This window comes from Schistocerca serialis, chromosome 2 (assembly GCF_023864345.2).
Source record: "Schistocerca serialis cubense isolate TAMUIC-IGC-003099 chromosome 2, iqSchSeri2.2, whole genome shotgun sequence".
Lineage (NCBI taxonomy): Eukaryota > Metazoa > Arthropoda > Insecta > Orthoptera > Acrididae > Schistocerca > Schistocerca serialis.
In genome coordinates this window covers 55,413,489-55,435,037 of record NC_064639.1, presented here as the reverse complement: position 1 = coordinate 55,435,037, position 21,549 = coordinate 55,413,489, and the positions used below count along the sequence as shown (strand labels likewise).

Sequence of the window (21,549 nt, the reverse complement as noted above, 5' to 3'; positions counted from 1 at the left end):
GCTGCAACATGATACATTTTGCTAAGTATGTATCTATTTACGAACTGAACTTTCTGCAGTCAGTCTAACGATCGCATGTCATGGTCCTTCAGCAAGGCTCCGATGACATTAAGTTTCCGCTCTCAATTGTTCATAGCCTTCACTTGGGATTCGCTCTTAACCACAATCAGAGTTGGAATCTCTCTTCAGTTACATCTAACCAGTGCGTACCTATTGCACTATTGTAAGAACTGAGATGCAGTATTTTGGATTTAAATTTTTGTAAATTTGTGGTAAGATCTTATGGGACCAAGCTGCTTAGCTCATCGGTCCCTAAGCTTACACACTACTTAATCTAACTTAAACTAACTTAACGCTATGGACAACACACACACCCGTGCTGGAGGGAGGACCCAAACCTCCGACAGTGGGCACTATCGGGACACAGCAGCCAAACTCTCTGCAGCACCTATCTACACATGCTTCTCATCAGATGCAAATTCACATCTTTGCCGCATACCACATGTGTGGTACCTATCTCACCACCCCACCCCCCCACCCCCCCTCACCCCCACCCCCACCCCCAATCCATTATCCGTTATTCCACACTGTATTCCCACGAGGGTTTGGACGATGACGTGTGTCTAGCACTGAAAACTTTCAATGACCCATCGAGACCTGAATAATTATACAGGATGTTTCAGGAGGAATAGTAAATATTGTAAGAGGTGGTAGTATAGACAAATTGCAGAAAAAATGCCATATAACATGTGTCCAATTTTTATTGAGTACATACATATGGGTTCGTTGCATTTTTGTTTCGTATGTTGGTCCTTATAGGACCCAGTTGTCTACACTTCCTTGAAAATGAGCTTCCAGCATTATTGGAAGAGGTTCTTTTGGCTACAAGAATTCATATGTTACTCCAGCATGGCGGGGCTCCTGCACATTCTAGTTGTCAGGTGACACGTTATTCAAGCCTAACATTTCGCGGAAGATGGACCAGTAGATATGGGCACTTTTCTTGGCCACCAAGGTTCCCGGACCTTATCTCTTTGGATTTTTGCCTGCATGGATGGTTAAAGGTGAAGTCTACAAAGAAAAAGTAAACCCAAGAGCCAATTTGATCATTCGGATTATGAATACTGCAGCCCTCATAAAACAACGCAAAGACAACCTCAGAAGAGCTACACGTGGAGTTTTCAAGTGAAGTCAAATGTGCATTGAAGTTGGTGGGGGAATTTTTGAAAATCAACTTTTAACGTCCTCATTTGCCTTTCCTTTGAGTTTGTTAGATTTGCGTACTAACAGCTGTATCTCTGTACTCAATAAAAAGTGGACACATTTATTTGGAATTTTTTTTATGCAATTGGTCTGTACTACCAGCTGCTAAAATATCTACTATTCCTCCTGAAACTCGCTGAATATGGATATATGTGTGGTGTCTGTTCTTTCGGACATGTTCGAAAGAACACACACACACACACACACACACACACACACATACATATATATTTTTATCTTAAGTGCTATTCGGAAAATGTTTGCAACTTAGTGATAGTGCCGGACTGGAGCTGCATCAACCTACTCATTTTACTAGGTATAGTTGTAATTTTCTGAACAATTCCTGTTTAATAAGTGACAGCGACAGTGTCTCTCATCGTTTACTTTGTCGGAAACCTGCTTCTTTCTGCCCTAGCCTATACTACAGCAATGAGTGATTGCTCACATTCTTGGTACATCACTGGACGTGCTACTGCAACTGTAGCCAAAGATTCAAATCCCACTGGAAAAGTATGTTTCAAGTCAGATGGTTTTGCTCCTCCCCTGCCGTCATTGAAAACGATCACAACGAAATTAAGTGTAGGAATTCTATGAAACCCTTGAGTTCATACTGCGGTGCTGTGCAGATGAAAAAGTAGTTTTTCACAATTATCAGATGACAGATGAAATTTTTCAGATTCCACTAATTATGACTGCATTATTAATTGTTGGTTCACAGGCACTTTTCTGCCACTTATTGTAACTGTTTTTAGAATGTTAGAGCTCTAAGAATAGAATCATCAAATTTTTGCCATATGGAATATACGAATTCACCTTAAGTCTTCACGTTTCAAGCAAAGGCAGAATATCCGTCAGAAAAGCTGACAACAAAAAGCCAGGCCGTGCCTGTCTTCTCGCGGATGTGCCAATTACAGTGATCTCAATAACAATATTGTATAGCAAAGATACGTTGCCAGCTCAACCACTGGAGAAGCTCCAAAACTGTGAATCGCTTCTGGTGAATACGCTTTCTAGGTTTCAGTCCGATTAAGACAGTAAAACACAAATAATTGTCCCAGTTATTAATTTATGACATTTAGTTTGCACTCAGTGTATCAATTTATTGCAAGTATTTACACTCTAGTCCCTGAACCTAGTTACAAAAATGTGAATAAGACTCATTGACATATAATGAGAATATTGCGGCCCTTGCCACCCACAACTTTGAGATGAAGCTATAGTCGCATCTGAGGTCACTCACAGAACACATCAGCTGGTAACCTTCCTGGCAGTATAACTGAAACTTGGCAACAGCGCAGAATATATTTGGCAACTCTGTGTCCGACGAGTTACTTCCTTGATGGCACAGAACTATCCTGCTAAATCCACTTGATATTATCGTGTCATTTCAATTGAATACTGCGACTAATTTTCTCTTGAGATGTGACATAAGGATATCAGTTACTGCTTTTGAGTCAACGAAAGTGGTTCCACGGAGGAAATAGAACTGCTCTCGTCTCTTACATTGCGAATTATCTGCCATAGCGGCTACTGAGCCAATAAGTACGTCAAAGACACCGCAGCTGTTCGCTAGCTCCTAGGTTATGTGCTTGAGTGTCAGGTGCACGCTGCCTCTGTTCGCCTTTCGATACTCGCAGAAAGCCAGATATTTAATTTCTTTGTGGGAGAGCTACAAGCAGGCAGATAAAAATTCAATGAGGGAATCGTAAGACAACACTTGAGCATAATTCGTCTTGCTACTTTTAGTTTAGATTAGATTAGATTTACTTTCATTCCAATTGATCCGTAGTGAGGAGGTCCTCCAGAATGTAGAACATGTCAGAAAAACAACAATACAAGACAAATATTTACAACTCAAACAATTAAGCTAATGTACCATTCTACAGGTCCCAAGTGGTATGATCGGCATTTTTTAACGAACACTATATGAAAGAATAATTTTAAAAATAATAGTGCACTGAATTTAAAATAAAAATGTATGTTTTTTTATTTATTTATAAGGTTATAAACCCCCCTCCATGAACCATGGACCTAGCTGTTGGTGGGGAGGCTTGCACGCCTCAGCGATACAGATAGCTGTACCGTAGGTGCAACCACAACGGAGGGGTATCTGTCGAGAGGCCAGACAAACGTGTGGTTCCTGAAGAGGGGCAGCAGCCTTTTCAGTAGCTGCAAGGGCAACAGTCTGGATGATAGACTGATCTGGCCTTGTAACAATAACCAAAACGGCCTTGCTGTGCTGGTACTGCGAATGGCTGAAAGCAAGGGGAAACTGCAGCCGTAATTTTTCCTGAGGGCATGCAGCTTTACTGTATGATTAAATGATGATGGCGTCCTCTTGGGTAAAATATTCCGGAGGTAAAATAGTCCCCCATTCGGATTTCCGGGCGGGGACTACTCAAGAGGATGTCGTTATCAGGAGAAAGAAAACTGGCGTTCTACGGATCGGAGACTTCTGGTCAGGTGACTACAGGGTTATAAACACGAAATCAAATAGGGGTAATGCAGGAGTAGGTTTAATAATGAATAGGAAAATAGGAATGCGGGGAAGCTACTACAAACAGCATAGTGAACGCATTATTGTGGCCAAGATAGATACGAAGCCCACACCTACTACAGTAGTACAAGTTTATATGCCAACTAGCTCTGCAGATGACGAAGAAATTGAAGAAATGTATGATGAAATAAAAGAAATTGTTCAGATTGTGAAGGGAGATCAAAATTTAATAGTCATGGGTGACTGGAATTCGAGTGTAGGAAAAGGGAGAGAAGGAAACATAGTAGGTGAATATGGATTGGGGCTAAGAAATGAAAGAGGAAGCCGTCTGGTAGAATTTTGCACAGAGCACAACATAATCATAGCTAACACTTGATTTAAGAATCATGAAAGAAGGTTGTATACATGTAAGAACCCTGGAGATACTAAAAGGTATCAGATAGATTATATAATGGTAAGACAGAGATTTAGGAACCAGGTTTTAAATTGTAAGACATTTCCAGGGGCAGATGTGGACTCTGACCACAATCTATTGGTTATGAACTGTAGATTAAAACTGAAGAAACTGCAAAAAGAAGGGAACGTAAGGAGATGGGACCTGGATAAACTGAAAGAACCAGAGGTTGTACAGAGTTTCAGGGAGAGCATAAGGGAACAATTGACAGGAATGGGGGAAAGAAATACAGTAGAAGAAGAATGGGTAGCTTTGAGGGATGAAGTAGTGAAGGCAGCAGAGGATCAAGTAGGTAAAAAGACGAGGGCTAGTAGAAATCCTTGGGTAACAGAAGAAATATTGAATTTAATTGATGAAAGGAGAAAATATAAAAATGCAGTAAATGAAGCAGGCAAAAAGGAATACAAACGTCTCAAAAATGAGATCGACAGGAAGTGCAAAATGCCTAAGCAGGGATGGCTAGAGGCCAAATGTAAGGATGTAGAGGCCTATCTCACTAGGGGTAAGATAGATACTGCCTACAGGAAAATTAAAGAGACCTTTGGAGATAAGAGAACGACTTGTATGAATATCAAGAGCTCAGATGGAAACCCAGTTCTAAGCAAAGAAGGGAAAGCAGAAAGGTGGAAGGAGTATATAGAGGGTCTATACAAGGGCGATGTACTTGAGGACAATATTATGGAAATGTAAGAGGATGTAGATGAAGATGAACTGGGAGATATGATACTGCGTGAAGAGTTTGACAGAGCACTGAAAGACCTGAGTCGAAACAAGGCCCCCGGAGTAGACAACATTCCATTGGAACTACTGACAGCCTTGGGAGAGCCAGTCCTGACAAAACTCTACCATCTGGTGAGCAAGATGTATGAAACAGGCGAAATACCCTCAGACTTCAAGAAGAATATAATAATTCCAATCCCAAAGAAAGCAGGTGTTGACAGATGTGAAAATTACCGAACAATCGGTTTAATAAGCTGCAGCTGCAAAATACTAACACAAATTCTTTACAGACGAATGGAAAAACTAGTAGAAGCCAACCTCGGGGAAGATCAGTGTGAATTCCATAGAAACACTGGAACACGTGAGGCAATACTGACCTTACGACTTATCTTAGAAGAAAGATTAAGGAAAGGCAAACCTACATTTGTAGCATTTGTAGACTTAGAGAAAGCTTTTGACAATGTTGGCTGGAATACTCTCTTTCAAATTCTAAAGGTGGCAGGGGTAAAATACAGGGAGCGAAAGGCTATTTACAATTTGTACAGAAACCAGATGGCAGTTATAAGAGTCGAGGGACATGAAAGGGAAGCAGTGGTTGGGAAGGGAGTAAGACAGGGTTGTAGCCTCTCCCCGATGTTGTTCAATCTGTATATTGAGCAAGCAGTAAAGGAAACAAAACAAAAATTCGGAGTAGGTATTAAAATTCATGGAGAAGAAATAAAAACTTTGAGGTTCGCCAATGACATTGTAATTCTGTCAGAGACAGCAAAGGACTTGGAAGAGCAGTTGAACGGAATGGACAGTGTCTTGAAAGGAGGATATAAGATGAACATCAACAAAAGCGAAACAAGGATAATGGAATGTAGTCTAATTAAGTCGGGTGATGCTGAGGGAATTAGATTAGGAAATGAGACACTTAAAGTAGTAAAGGAGTTTTGCTATTTGGGGAGCAAAATAACTGATGATGGTCGAAGTAGAGAGGATATAAAATGTCGACTGGCAATGGCAAGGAAAGCGTTTCTCAAGAAGAGAAATTTGTTAACATCGAGTATAGATTTAAGAGTCAGGAAGTTGTTTCTGAAAGTGTTTGTATGGAGTGTAGCCATGTACGGAAGTGAAACATGGACGATAAATAGTTTGGACAAGAAGAGAATAGCAGCTTTCGAAATGTGGTATTACAGAGGAATGCTGAAGATTAGATGGGTAAATCACATAACTAATGAGGAAGTATTGAATAGGATTGAGGAGAAGAGAAGTTTGTGGCACAACGTGACCAGAAGAAGGGATCGGTTGGTAGGACATGTTCTGAGGCATCAAGGGATCACCAATTTAGTATTGGAGGGCAGCGTGGAGGGTAAGAATCGTAGAGGGAGACCAAGAGATGAATACACTAAGCAGATTCAGAAGGATGTAGGTTGCAGTAGGTACTGGGAGATGAAAAAGCTTGCACAGGATAGAGTAGCGTGGAGAGCTGCATCAAACCAGTCTCAGGACTGAAGACCACAAAAAACAACAAACAAGGTTATAAACAGGTAATACAACTACTATAATACTTACTTACAATGAATGCATTACTGCACTGAAATTGTGCAGAAGTTACACACACACACACACACACACACACACACACACACACACACACACAAATCAGTTGGTTCTACTGAGAAATTCATCAATGGAGTAGAAGAAGTTGGCCACCAATAAATCCTTTAGGTTTCTCTTAAACTGAATTTCATTGGTAGTTAATCTTTTTATAGCTGCTGGCGAGTTATTGGAAATGCGTGTTCCTGAATAATGCACACCTTTTTGTACAAGACTAAGTGACTTTAAATCCTTGTGAAGATTATTCTCATTTCTAGTATTGATGCCATGAATTGAGCTGTTGGTTTGAAAAAGTGATATATTTTTAATGACAAATTTCATTAAAGAATAAATATATTGGGAAGCAGTAGTTAGTATTCCTAGTTCCCTAAACAGGCTTCTGCAGGATGTTCTTGAGTTCAAACCACATATAACTCTTACTGCACGTTTTTGTGCCCGGAAAACTTTAGCTTGGCTTGATGAATTACCCCAAAAAATAATCCCATACGACATTATGGAATGAAAGTAAGCATAGTATGCCAGCTTTTTCATTTTTATATTCCCTATGTCCGACACAATTGGCATTGCAAATAGAGATTTGTTATGACGCTTCAGCACTTCTGTGGTGTGCTTTTCCCAGTTGAATTTATTATCAAGCTGTAATCCCGAGAATTTAACACCGTCCGCTTCTTCTATCTGCTTGTAATCATATGTCAGGCATATGATCGTGGAACACTCCTTACAGGTTCTGAACTGCATGTAGTGTGTTTTTTCAAAGTTTAGTGACAAGGAATTAGCTAGGAACCAGTGATTAATGTCCACAAACCCTTAGTGTCAGAGCGAAAACCTTATGGTACTACTAAACTCGTAATGCCACTTTTGTTTTCTGCCGACATTTTTTGTTGTTGTGAATACATAATTTTATCTATGAACTGCCACATTTTCATAATATTTGCGAATGATGCAGGACATGAAGTAAATACAGACCTTTTCGAAGTCAAAAGTCAGTAATATCCTACTAACTCGTGTTGAAATAGGCTCAATCGTCTTACAGATAAGTAATGCTTTATTAAGATAGACTGCCGACGTGATGTTTCTGTCTATTAGTTTACTGAACGCAACAGTAATCATCAAAGAGAAATTAATCAACAGCAGAATTTTCTTTCACGACATCTAAAACAATCTGATAATGCTAAAGTAGTGTACTGCAGAAACCTACTGGTTATAACGATGTCATTAAAGTAGTGTAGTTTAAAGAGTATTTTCGTCTAGAAATGAATTGCCTTGACGGTTGATCAATCGACAGCGGGAAAGGTAAAATTTTACGAGTATATGATGAGAAGGACAAGTACTTGAGAGGGAACTTCCCTATCAATTGCCTGAGAGACGACTTTGCTGTCAATCTCCTCGAAAGTTCTGTTTCTCAAATCAACAGAGTGCGTTGTCATGCAGTAGCACAGGTGATGTAGTTTTGTCAGTCGATTTTCTTACACTGCGACCGAAAGGTGTTTCAGTTGTTGGCAACAAATTCCAGCTGTGATGCACACACCCCTTGGGGCAGAATTCGTAGCCCAAAACACATTTTTGGAGCTATCAGGTGTAAAATATGTTCACACTACCAGTTTACGTCTTTTGGTGGGGCTCAGCCTTTCATTTCTTCTTAGGAAGTTAACGATAAAGGCATCATAACTTGTCACCACTGACGGTACTGCATAGGAATGCTCAATGAGCGACCTGATGATGTTCAATAATAGTCACTCCGTTGATTTTTGTTGTTTCGAATTAGAGCTTGCAGTACTTCTACACCAGACTTCTGAACTTTGCCTGTTGAATGTAAATGTCGAATGATGATTAAATGGTAATCCATCACATATATCAGCATTTTTAGACTTCCTTAATGTGGAAAATCATTCATGCCAGAAAGATACTTGTTGAAACAACAATATCTTTTTCTAGCGTATTTTTCCCAAAAGCACTCGCTCCACACACAGTTCAAATCTTTCTAGCTGCCTCCTCTGCATTCACCCCTCCGTTATACCAAATGGAAATATTGTGTTGCTCATATTACACCTTTTTCCACTTGCAACTCAATTTTATAATGCTTAATCGTAGTTCATGGTTTTCAGGTATACAAAATCCAATGCTCAACTGTAAAATGATAACCAGAACTTCAAATTCGAAAATGACAGTTGATATATACACTGACATCGTCGCACTGTGTTCACCTGAGCGGCGCTGAATTTCTGGCAGCAGGTGGCGTCTGGCCGGTGGCCGTTCGCCGCTGCAGCGCGAGGAAACGCTCGAGCGTAAGCTGTTATGATAGCGACGCAGCCACGAGCTGTCCTACAGAATTGTTTCCGGAAGTACTTGTTGTTGTTGGTGGGTAGAATGTGAAGCGAATTATCTTCGATGTTCAATCACACTCATAACTTTAGACAAGGGCTGAAATGTGGTTAAAAATGGAGGCGGTGGGGGGGGGGGGGGGTGGGGGGCAGCAGTTGAACACGAACAGGTGACCATAAGTTTAGAATGCACGACGGTTACCACTAGACCACAGGCCCGCACAATCGGAAGACATCTAGAAAGTAGACAACACTTCCACCTGACACTTCCGCATCTTACAGTGTTGCCAGATTGTGCAGATTGCTGGACTTGGTTTTGTCAGGGGCATTCAGTTTTATTGGCCACCTTAAGTGAACGGTTCAGGCTTAGTTTCTGTGGCGGCTGGACAGCGGTTAGTTTTTATGTCTAAGACTGTACATTGCATACATCTCCTCCTCCTCCTCCTACCCCTCTCCTCATTCCCCTCTGACCACCTCCTCCTCTCCCCCCTCTAACCATCCCTTCCTCCCCCTTCTCTCTGTCCATCTCGCCCTCCCCCACCACCTCTCTCTGTTCATCTACTCTACCCCTTCTCTCTGTCCATCTCCCATGTCACCCCACTTTCACCCCCACCCTCCAATGGGAGGTAGTACTTACCCCTATAGTACTTCTTTACGTACAGTAAGTAGTATGTGTACCAAGTTGGTCGAAATTGATCCATTGGATTAGGACAACATATGTAACATACATACATCCGTTGTCATATTATATACAAATTCTGCATTTGAACATTATGAAACACCTTGAAGAAAATGATCTATTGACATACAGTCAACATGGTTTCAGAAAATATCATTATTGTGATACATAGCTGGGTCTTTACTCATAAGAGTAATGAATACTATTCTCAGAGGATCTCAAATTGATTTCATATTCCTAGATTTCCAGAAGTCATTCCACACCGTTCCTCAGAAATGGTTTCTAATCGAATCTAAAGAGTATCATCTTAGTTCGTGCGACTACATTCGTGATTTCCTGTCTGAAGGGTTACAGTTCATAGTAACTGACAGAAAGTCAGCGAATGAAACAGAAGCGATATCTGATGTTCCCCAATGAAGTGTTACAGTTCTGCTGTTCCTAATCCATGTAAATGCTTTAGGATACAATTGGAGCATCACTCTGTAGATTGTTTGCAGATGACGCTGTCCATCTACTAAAGAGACTGCCCACACTATGCTTGTCTGTCCTCTTCTGGAGTAGTGCTGCCCTGAATGGGAGAGTTTCACAGATGCGATTCAAGAGTTGGAGTTTCTATCATTAAAACAAAGGTGTTTTTTGTCGCAGTGTGATCTTGTAATGAAATTTCAATTACTAACTTTTCCTCCAAATGTGAAAATATTTTGTTGAGTCCCAAATATATAGGGAGATCACAGAGCGTGCACGGAAAGATGTAGATGTTTGTTTTTCACATCAGATTTGAGAACGGATAATCTGAAAGTGGTTCAGTTCACTCCCTGTCAATCACTTGCATATGAATAACAGAGCAGTCGTGTAGATAAGGTTTGAGCAGTCGTGTAGATAAGGTTGGAGTAGTAGTTGTAGATAAGGTTCGAGTAGTCGTTGTAGATAAGGTTCGAGTAGTCGTTGTAGATAAGGTTCGAGTAGTCGTTGTAGATAAGGTTCGAGTAGTCGTCGTAGATAAGGTTCGAGTAGTCGTCGTAGATAAGGTTCGAGTAGTCGTCGTAGATAAGGTTCGAGTAGTCGTCGTAGATAAGGTTCGAGTAGTCGTCGTAGATAAGGTTCGAGTAGTCGTCGTAGATAAGGTTCGAGTAGTCGTCGTAGATAAGGTTCGAGTAGTCGTCGTAGATAAGGTTCGAGTAGTCGTCGTAGATAAGGTTCGAGTAGTCGTCGTAGATAAGGTTCGAGTAGTCGTCGTAGATAAGGTTCGAGTAGTCGTCGTAGATAAGGTTCGAGTAGTCGTCGTAGATAAGGTTCGAGTAGTCGTCGTAGATAAGGTTCGAGTAGTCGTCGTAGATAAGGTTCGAGTAGTCGTCGTAGATAAGGTTCGAGTAGTCGTCGTAGATAAGGTTCGAGTAGTCGTCGTAGATAAGGTTCGAGTAGTCGTCGTAGATAAGGTTCGAGTAGTCGTCGTAGATAAGGTTCGAGTAGTCGTCGTAGATAAGGTTCGAGTAGTCGTCGTAGATAAGGTTCGAGTAGTCGTCGTAGATAAGGTTCGAGTAGTCGTCGTAGATAAGGTTCGAGTAGTCGTCGTAGATAAGGTTCGAGTAGTCGTCGTAGATACGGTTCGAGTAGTCATGTAGATGTAGGTGAACCTACTTACAGTATTTGAGGTTTAGTCTCTCTCTCTCTCTCTCTCTCTCTCTCTCTCTCTCTCTCTCTCTCTGCCATTCTAACTACATCCTAGTAACTGGTCTCTTCTTTTAGTCAAGTTGAGCCAAAGACTTCTTTTTCTCTGTACTTTGATTCAGTATCTCTTCATTAGTTATTAGATGTACCCATCTGATCTCGTGTAGCACCAGATTTCAAAAGCTTCTATTCTCTTCTTGTCTGATCTGTTTATTGGTCACGTTTCACTTATGTTCGAGGGTACACTGTATACAATTACCTTCTGGAAAGACTTCCTAACACTTAAGTTTACATTTCAAGTTAACAAATTGTGTTTTTAAGAACTCTTTTTTTTTCTTTTCATTGCTAGTCTGCATTTTAAATCATATCTACTTTGGCCATTGTCAGATATTTTGCTGCAAAATAACAAAATACAACAACTGGTTTTAGTGTCTCATTTGATAGTATAATTCTATGAGTGAGTGTCACCTGATTCAACTACAGTCTGTTACCCATCTTTTACTCTTATTGATGATCTTCGTACAACCTTCTATCGAGGTGACTTCCGTTCCATTCAAGTGATTTCTTCCAAATCCTTTGTCATGTCCAATAGAATTTCATCATAGGAAAACTTCAAAGTTTTTGTTTTTATCCCTGAACTTTAATTCCATTTCCAAATTTCTCGTACCATAGTTAAATTCAGTATCTATTGCGTTATCCACAGATTTCTACTAGAACTTGTCTTTTTGCCTATTTCATTCTCAGTTGCCTTCAGTGTTTCATTCGTCAAAGCTACCCATTCATCTTCTGTTGTTTCCGTTCCCGTGTTTCAATCAATCATTGCCTAACACTCTGTTTGAAACTCTGATCAAATTCTCATACTTTCTTTTTATCCAGGTCCCATTTCCTTAATTTCATATTTCTCTGCAATTCCTTCAGTTTTAATCTGCAGTTCATAATCAACATACAGACGAAGTCCACATCTGCCCCCTGCAAATATCTTAAAATTTAAAATCTGGTTTCAGCATCTCTGTCTTACCATTGTGCAATATGTCTGAAACCTTCCACTTTCTGCTGTTCTCTTCCATGCATGCAAATTTATTTTGTTATTCATAGACCATGTAAAATGATTAAATTGTGCTCTGTGCAAAATTCCACTAGGGTCTACCTCTTTTGTTGCTGTACCCTCTCCATCTCCCTCTCCCCTTGCCCCTGTCCATGTTCTCCTAAAATTTTCCTATTTATTCCTTTCCTGCTACCAAACTTCACTCTCTGTCACAATTACAACAGTTGAATAATTTTATTTATCTCATCGCACATTCTTCCGGTCTCTTCATCTGCAGAGCTTGTTGGTGTTTAAACTTGTACTACTGTGGTGGATGTTATCTTCGTATCTATCTTCATAATATCTGTTTTCATTGTAATGATGTATTCGTTATGCTGTTTATAGAAGCTTATCTACTCTCCTGCATTCGTATTCATTGTTAGACCTACTCATCCTATTTCATTTTGTGTTAATAACACTGTACTGATTGGACCAAGAGCACTGTTCTTCCTGCCACAACAGCACTTGACTATTCCTCACTATATCTAGCTTAAGTCTATCCATCTCTCTCCTTAAATTCTCTAATGTGCCACCTTGATTGAGGGATACAGCATTCTCTGTTAGAGCCCATAGGACAGCAGGTTTGTTCCTCTACAAAACAACTACTTCTGAGTAGTTCCACCTGGAGATTCAAATGGGGAATTATTTCAACTCCAGAATATTTTACCAAAGAGGATATGATAATCATTAAGCCATACGAAAGAGCTGCATGTGCACATATTAACAAACAAATACATCCCTACATGAGAATAGTGATGTTGTTATGATCAAATCTGAACATAGTTCATCATCTAACTCGTAACTAGTACAAATCGGTTATTGTGGCTATTAACTGCACAAACTATCAAGAGCCCTAAATATTCGACAGATATGATGTAAGACTGTTGTAAAGAAAAGATATTATGCCAAACAAGCCACAGAAGGAAAATAACTAGTGATGGGAGTTCTGCAAAATCTTTACAAAATCAGATTGTAGTCAGAAAGGACGAAATGTGACAGCCTTCTTAATTGGACCAAGAGAGGTGGCACAGTGATTAGCACACTGGACTCACATTTGGGAGGACGACGGTTCAAACTCGCGTCCAGCCATCTTGATTTAGGTTTTCTGCGATTTCCCTTAATCGTTTTAGGCAAGTGCTGGGATGGTTTCTTTGAAAGGTCACGGCTGACTTCCTTCCCCGTCCTTCTGTAATCCGATGAGACCGACGACCTTGCTCTTTGGTCCCCTCTCCCAAATCAAGCAACCAATCTTCTTGATTGGCCTCACACAAAGATACGACACAGTCGTGTGCTGGAGTTCAGAGTGACTATTGCTGGTGGGTTCAATGTTTTGTTGTCAGACTCTGACCGTTACACGTTTTTAGTTCCCCGCCCAGATTTTGTGTGGCATCGAGTGATAACATTCTCTGGTGTGGTGACAGAAGTGATTGATATTCTTCTCCTCCCCCTCACACTCTCATTATAGCAATTTGTACATTGTTACATACAGCAAATTTGCCAATTATAATTAGAAAAATTATCAGCAATTGCAAAAAAATATCATCATCCAGTAGCTACAAGTGAAATACATTGAATGTGGTACCAAATCAACCACAATTCTTCTGTTTCTAAGGAAATATCTTTGAAATGCACTGCATAAACAGTGTTGATTACATTTTAGTTAATTGCACATGAATTACTCCATTCCAAATCTTCCTAACATGTTTCTTGTTTCAAAGATACTGTACGTATGTTATTTTTTGGTGTCGCTTACATTATTTTGTTGTTTGGAACTGAATAGTTCTAATTATAAAGAAACAGATTGATTGTACATGTTCCTAACAATGGATGGATGTAATATCGACAAGTATTTTGACATATTATTGAAAATTACTTTTCAGAGTTCGAAATGTGAAATTACTTACATGGGTTCAACCTAATGATATAATAATTAATCAAGCAACCTGAATTAGCTGTAGTGTCATGTGAAAGAGGAGGTAAATTAGTTCACGGAATCATATGAAGAATGAGCTAAGTTCCAGTGTCCCTCAGTTACACTGGACTCATTTGTTCTTTTGTCAGGAGGATTTCCTGTTAGCTTTACCAGTAGCTCATTATCTCTATCAGAAATTTCATCCTGCTAGTGTGCTGATCCTCATTGTTCTTAACCATTATGTCAGATTCTGACCTCAAAGTATTCTGTGATCTGTGAAAAGTGTTTATGTTTGATAAAATTTATAATTTGTGTATGATTGATAAAATTTATGATCGCTGTTACTTTTAAATACTGTGTTGCAACTTCTAAGTTAGCCATACAGTTAAACCCTGTTTTTTCTTCGTACGTGAACTTTGTCTTCTCTGCATCTTCTTCTGCATTGGCAGCTGCGAACCTTTCTTCTCTTACCTCAACTTTCTAACAGTAATAAAAAGCGTGTCCTTAGAAATCTGATTATATTGATCTCCCCTTTACCAGATGGTAACCTTCATAAACTGTGACATTACACATGTACTGTTTGACATGAATAACAACTTTTTTAGCTCATGTTACAGATAAAATATATCTTCTAGTTTCCTCTTTTGTTTTTGACATATTATCATGGTACTCATATTCCATGGGGCACTGTACATGTCCGAGCCTGGGGAACATAGGGTGGAGTAAACTGCCAAACTGCCAGGCACCACAAAGAATAGACGAGTTGCAAACATTGTCCTGCCTCACAGATGTGCTGCATCCATCCAGACACGTGTACCTGCAAAAATATGAAATAAACTTACGAACACTATGTGAATCTAAATCACTTAAGTAGTAAAATAAATTCTGCAAATGTCACGACCATCATTCATCCATCAGGTAGGTGATGACACACATGTCACTTTCCCCAAACTGATATGCTTTACCACAGTGAGCCACTCCAAAAATACCAATGGATGCCTGATGTGTAGTTGACTTACAGGTGCACTTGAATACTTTGAGTTGCCTTGATAACAATTTAAAATGTTAAAAGTGCATCCAATTGCTTCTTTGTATCACAGTGCTTTTATATAAATTGGAGGTGACTCATTGGTAGTTTTGTATCCATGCCTCTTTAGACTGGATAGACCATAAGTGTCTGGCATTGTTGAAGTTCTGAAGTGCCTGATGTCACTATAAAACTGTGTCATATAGTCAGTAGATTTTTATGTTGAATTGGAGAGAGGAGTTGCCACTGAAACCCAACACTTAAAACTAAAACTTTATTGCATGAACATAGTGGTTTGTGGAATAGTGTCTCTGAGAACAGAGGAGGAGGAGGGGGGAGGGGGAGGGGGTGCATAAAGTAAAATATATAATGGAAACTGATTAAAAAATTGCTGCTTAAATAATTAAAAAAGAAATTTTGAAAGAAATTGGTAAGGTTGTTGTTTTTTTTTTTTTTTTTTGCTCGGCGGAACTCGTAATATGTCCGCCTGTTATTGCTTATAGAGACAAACAGAAGATTAATCGATTGAAGAGCATATCTCTCCTTGTTTGTTTGTATGCCAATATTCTCTAGGGTACAAAATTATTAGAAAAGAATGAGAGGGGGGGGGGGGGGAATTATATGATTCTATACATTGTATAGCTTAACTTCCCATTGAAGGGTCAATACTCCTATATTTTATTTTACAGGCAGTTGAAGTATTTAAAATAGTACAGAATTTTGGTGACAAGAAAGTCACAGGATTTCCCAGAACTTATAAATATTAAATTACCGATGTCGACAGGATGTGGGGCTAAAGATTTATACCTGAATGGTGCTACCTAGTGGCTCTTAACTCCAACCCCAGTCTAAGTGACACATAGACTATTTGAAATAGATAATTAATAGAAATAACATCTTGCTCGGTATCTGTTTCGTTTCAGATCGACACCTTGTCCGAGTGTCAAACACGGTGACGAATGGGGTGAACCAAGCAATTGTGACAACGGTGATCAGTGTGCATACTGTCATACACGCACTGAGCAACAATTTCACCCTGAGATTTACAAGTCGACAAAATGTAATGACGTTCAAACTGCCGGGTACTGCCCTCGTGGTGTCTTTTGTGCATTCGCACATGTTGAACGTAAGTATATGTTTGGGCACCTCATTCTTTGGATTTTAACATGTCTTTGTGTTTTTGTCGTGTAAGTCTTGTTTTTGTAACAACTCATGCTGAGATATGATTGGTGGTATTACCCACTTACACACTTTGCTTTTGGGTAATTTTATATGAACATTCGCATTTGCACCCAATAAACATTGGTCAAGTATCATGTTCATCGAAGTAATACTGGCTATGGTATAATCACTTGCTGAAGTCCATACACGACTTTGACAAGAGTGAACGGGAATTTCTGGCAGCTTGGGCAATATTTTGTTGAAAGAAGTGAATGTTGGCCATCTTGTACAACTTCATGTATTATCTCGAAAATAATAACAAAAATAATTTTATGAGCCATCTTCAGCCATAAAATGTTAGACAAATTCACCTAAAAGAATTGGTGTCCAAAAAAATTTCAGTTTTGTTTCTTATATGTCAGGTACTAATGGTATGACAAATGGGAACTTGGCATGTAGTAACCTAAAAAGCATTCTTCTCAAATATAAATGTGCCTCTGTCCAGTACTAAATAAATGAAGTCCAAAGTTGAAGATTTTGTAAAAAGATCCTAAAATTATTTTGCAGAAAAGACTGTTCTATAAAACTTTTCTATCTGGGCTCATTAGAAAGACCATGACTTTAACTGGCAAAAAATGTACATTTGATTATCCAACATGGGTTAACAATGCTAGATAATTTGAATCAAAATTGGGCGGAAAAAATCACATTATGAAAAAAAATCACAGTTCTCATAGAGTAAATGCATGCTGAACATGAAACTTTATATGCAATAGATCATTACCATAAGGATGTTAGATATAAAATTTCATTCACCTAATATTTTTCAATAATCTACAAATTCATCAAAAATGACAATTATTGTGAAATTAGGGTACACTAACACTTCTTTTACAAATACAATTTTCTAGTAAAGCTACAAAGCAGTCTCATTCAAAAGGATGTGTTTTAAGCCCCACCAGGGCTATCCAGAAAAACTGCACTGTGAATAAAGGTTTAACTTTGAGATCTTGTATCTCGTTGATTAAAGGCACAATAAACATGAAACTTTGGACGCAACAAATTAGTAACATGAAGTTTTCTAAAAAAAATATCATTCACATACTGCTTTCTCAGTTTCTACAAAATCGGAGCAAACTTGATTTTTTCTTACAAACTATGAAAACAGATCACATTGCATAGCTTGTAGAGCATCTGCTGTCCATAATTGATTCCATACTAACAACATTTGGAAAGGTATATTTTCAAGCATTCAGAAACTTCCGTTTCAATTTCCAGTGTGCACTAACAATACCTGAAAGTGAAAGTGACTGACAAATATGAGGGAATGTACCATGGCCACAGGCTATAATGCAGCAGTCTATTGTCCATGTTTCATTGCATGTGGTTTTCATTTTTAAATCAACAAGTAATATCTCAGTGGATTGCATTGGTCCGTGGTGACATTGTCGCTACCAGTTCAAGAACATGAACAGACTAGCCTCCTTGGCCATTAGGGCCACTCAGTAGCTGTGCAGTTCCAGACAAGGGTGGGTTTATTCATCCAGGTTCTTAACCTTTTGATGGGAATGAATTTCAAACTTAGAGTGGGTGCCTTGCAGTTTGTACACCCCAGTTAGTATTAACATTTTTAACTGTAGGAAAAATAATCTTTATGTAATCACTAGCTATGTTTTAATTGACAAAACATAACATTTCATAGCTGTTTAAAAATATTTTTTTATTTATTTCTTCACACTTGTCTATTACTGTCATTGTGATTTATAAGTTGCCAATATTCTTTGTTCCTTACATGTTGTTGTTGTTGTCGTCATCTTTTTTTTGTTCTGTTGTTTTCATGCCTGTCGCATACATAACAAATTTCGGGTTTTGCTGGTTCCTTGTTCTGCTCATCTTCATGCCTATACTTGGTCCAAAAGGTACGAATATTCTTGGAAAGTGTTTGAAGTAACACTCGTTGGTTCAAATGTTCTTTCAAATACTAACAAAGAGATAGAGGGGCTGGCCAGTACTTACCTCAGCTCAGTACAGCCGATAGATACACATAAAACAGAACTGAAAATTTACATTCCTAGCTTTCGGAACTTTGTTCCTTCATCAGGGAGGAGAGAGGGGGAAAAAAGGGAAGAAGGGAAAGTGGATTCAGTTACTCACAACCCAGGTTATGAAGCAACAGGGAAAGGTAAACAGGGAGGGTAGCAAGGATGGAGGCATGGTTGTCAGAGGGAAGCCAAAGATATTCTACTGTAAGTACTGTGCCAGCTTCAAACCAAAGAGGATGCATACAGAAGTAAAGTATAAAGATAAACACAACTATGTAGGATGAAAAGATGCGTGAATGGCTAAAGAGGAAAGGGAAAGAGGAGAAGACTGAAGAGTGAATGGGAGTGAGGTTGTTTAACGTAGGTTCAGTCCAGGGGGATGGCGGGATGAAAGGATGTGTTGGAGTGCAAGTTCCCATCTCCGCAGTTCAGAGGGACTGGTGTTGGGTGGGAGAAGCCAAATGGCACATACGGTGTAGCAGGTTCCTAGGTCCCTAGAATTATGCTGGAGGGCATGCTCCGCTACTGGATATTGGGCATCTCCTAGGCGGACAGTTCGTCTGTGTCCGTTCATTCGCTCAGCCAGTTTGGTTGTTGTCATGCCGATGTAAAAGGCTGTGCAGTGCAGGCACGTCAGTTGATAAATGACATGTGTAGTTTCACACGTAGCCCTGCCTTGAATTGTGTATGTTTTACCAGGAGCGGGGCTGGAGTAGGTGGTTGTGGGCGGATGCATGGGGCAGGTTTTGCAGCGGGGTCGGTTACAGGGGTAGGAACCGCTGGGTAGAGAAGGTAGTCTGGGAATATTGTAGGGTTTAACAAGGATGTTACGGAGGTTAGGGGGGCGACGAAAGGCAACTCTGGGTGGTGTGGGGAGAATTTTGTCAAGGGATGATCTCATTTCAGGGGTTGACTTGAGAAAGTCATATCCCTGGCGGAGTAATTTGTTGATGTTTTCGAGGCCAGGATAATATTGGGTGACAAGGGGGATGCTTCTGTGTGGTCTGGGGGTAGGAACATTGTTGTTGGACGGGGAGGAATGTATTGCTCGGGAAATCTGTTTGTGGACAAGGTCTGCGGGATAGTTGCGGGAGAGGAAAGCACTGGTCAGGTTATTGGTGTAGTTGTTGAGGGATTCGTCACTGGAGCAGATACGTTTGCCACGAATACCTAGGCTGTAGGGAAGGGAGCGTTTGATGTGGAAAGGATGGCAGCTATCAAAGTGAAGGTACTGTTGTTTGTTTGTGGGTTTGATATGGACAGAGGTGTGGATGTGAGCTTCAACAAGATGAAGGTCAACATCCAGGAAGGTGGCTTGGGTTTTGGAGAAGGACCAGGTGAAATTCAGATTCGAAAAGGAGTTGAGGTTATGGAGGAAATTAAGGAGTGTTTCTTCACCATGAGTCCAGACCACAAAGATGTCATCTATAAACCTATACCAGGCCAGGGGAAGCAGCTGTTGGGTCTTCAGGAAAGCCTCCTCCATGCGGCCCATGAAGAGGTTGGCATAGGAGGGAGCCATCCTGGTTCCCATGGCCGTTCCCCTGATTTGTTTGTAGGTCTGGCCTTCAAAAGTGAAGTAATTATGGGTGAGGATGAAGTTGGTAAGTGTGATAAGGAACGAGGTTTCTCTATCATTTGCAGGTATTGCAGGTATTGTTAGCTCAAATTGGAAAGTTGAAGGTGATTTTCTGAATATGTGAAAACATGCTCTTAACTGTGATTAGTTTGAAATCAATTATGGCAAACAGATGTTCTAAAAGCAAATCAAATGTGGTCTATTTCTGTAATTTTTACTAAAAAAGTAAAGTTTGAACTGATTTTGTGGAAATTTTGAAAGCAGTCTCTAATAATATTTTATATTAGAAAAACTTCTGTTATTGTTGTCGGAAGTTTCATGTTCATCGTGCTTTTAATCGGCGAGATATGAGCCAAAGTTAAGACTATATTTGCAGTGTGACTTTTCCGACTAGTTAGTCTCAACTTATGTAATATTGTTAGCCCATGTTGAAAATTAAACCCACTGTTCCCGGGGAGCTTAAAACACATTGCTTCAAATAAGATTAGTTTTGAAACTTTAGTAAAGAACAGTATTTGTAAAAGAAGTATTGAATATTCCCTATTTTTTAACTTATTAACAAAAACCATCACATTTTCGATGAATTTGTAGACTATTGAAAAATAGTAGGTAAATGAAACTTAGCATATACTTATGCTACTGATCTATTGCGTAAGAAATTTTGGTTCAGCATGCATTTACTCAATGAGATACAAGAATCAGAAGTTTACATTTTTTCATGCTGCAGTTTTCGTGCTCGTCTTTGATTCAAATTATCCAGCATTGTTAGCTCACATTGTATAATGAAATACATTTCTTTTGGCCATTAATGAGCTCAGTTTGGAAAGTTTTCGAGGATATAGTTTTTGCAAAATCTGGTTGAATATACCATATTTCGGATCTTTTTATAAAGTCTTCAACTTTGCACTTCATTTATTCAGTATTGAAAAGTGGTACATAAATGAAACTTTGTATTCGAGAACCTTGTGCTGTTAGGTTGCTATATGCCAAGTTTCACGTTTGTCATGCCTCTATTCCCTGGGATAGAAGAAGTGAATCTTTGCAATTTTTTCAGGTGAATTTGTCCAAAATTTTCTGGGTGAATATGGCTTGTAATATTCTTGTCATTATTATTCTTAAGAGAACACACACAATTGTACAAGATAGCCAAATTTCATTTCATTCAACAAAATATTGCCCAAGACATAACAGATCTAACTTGGTGGGGACATGTATGAATCGTATCACAATATTTCATCAAAATCTGTGAGGATCGAGATGTAAAATGTTCCAGAATTAGGCAATTTGACATGGAACGGCCATTTCATGCCACGCAGACTGATAGTGGCTACTGGAGATACTGCATTTTCAATTAATACATTTGAAAACCATTATTTGATTTAGAATCTGCTATGAGGGGGAGTCAAATGAAAACCTTAATAGTATAATTAAAAATAGACATTTCGTGCTATTGTTGTGCAAGTTGGCAGTACTGTTCCCAGTGACGTAAGGGATGCCCCGCTGGTGGCCGCATACTACAGACAAATGAAATGCGCCCCCA

The 21,549-nt window shown here is 39.4% G+C and overlaps 1 protein-coding gene across 1 annotated transcript in view; it reads left to right on the top strand.

Moving 5' to 3' along the window:
- Positions 1–21,549, top strand: part of LOC126456756 (putative E3 ubiquitin-protein ligase UNKL) — a 264,897-nt gene that overhangs the window by 80,408 nt on the left and 162,940 nt on the right. The window contains exon 6 of the mRNA XM_050092503.1: positions 16,151–16,353. Within this exon, the coding sequence (XP_049948460.1) occupies positions 16,151–16,353 (203 nt within the window). The remainder of the gene's footprint in view (positions 1–16,150; positions 16,354–21,549) is intronic.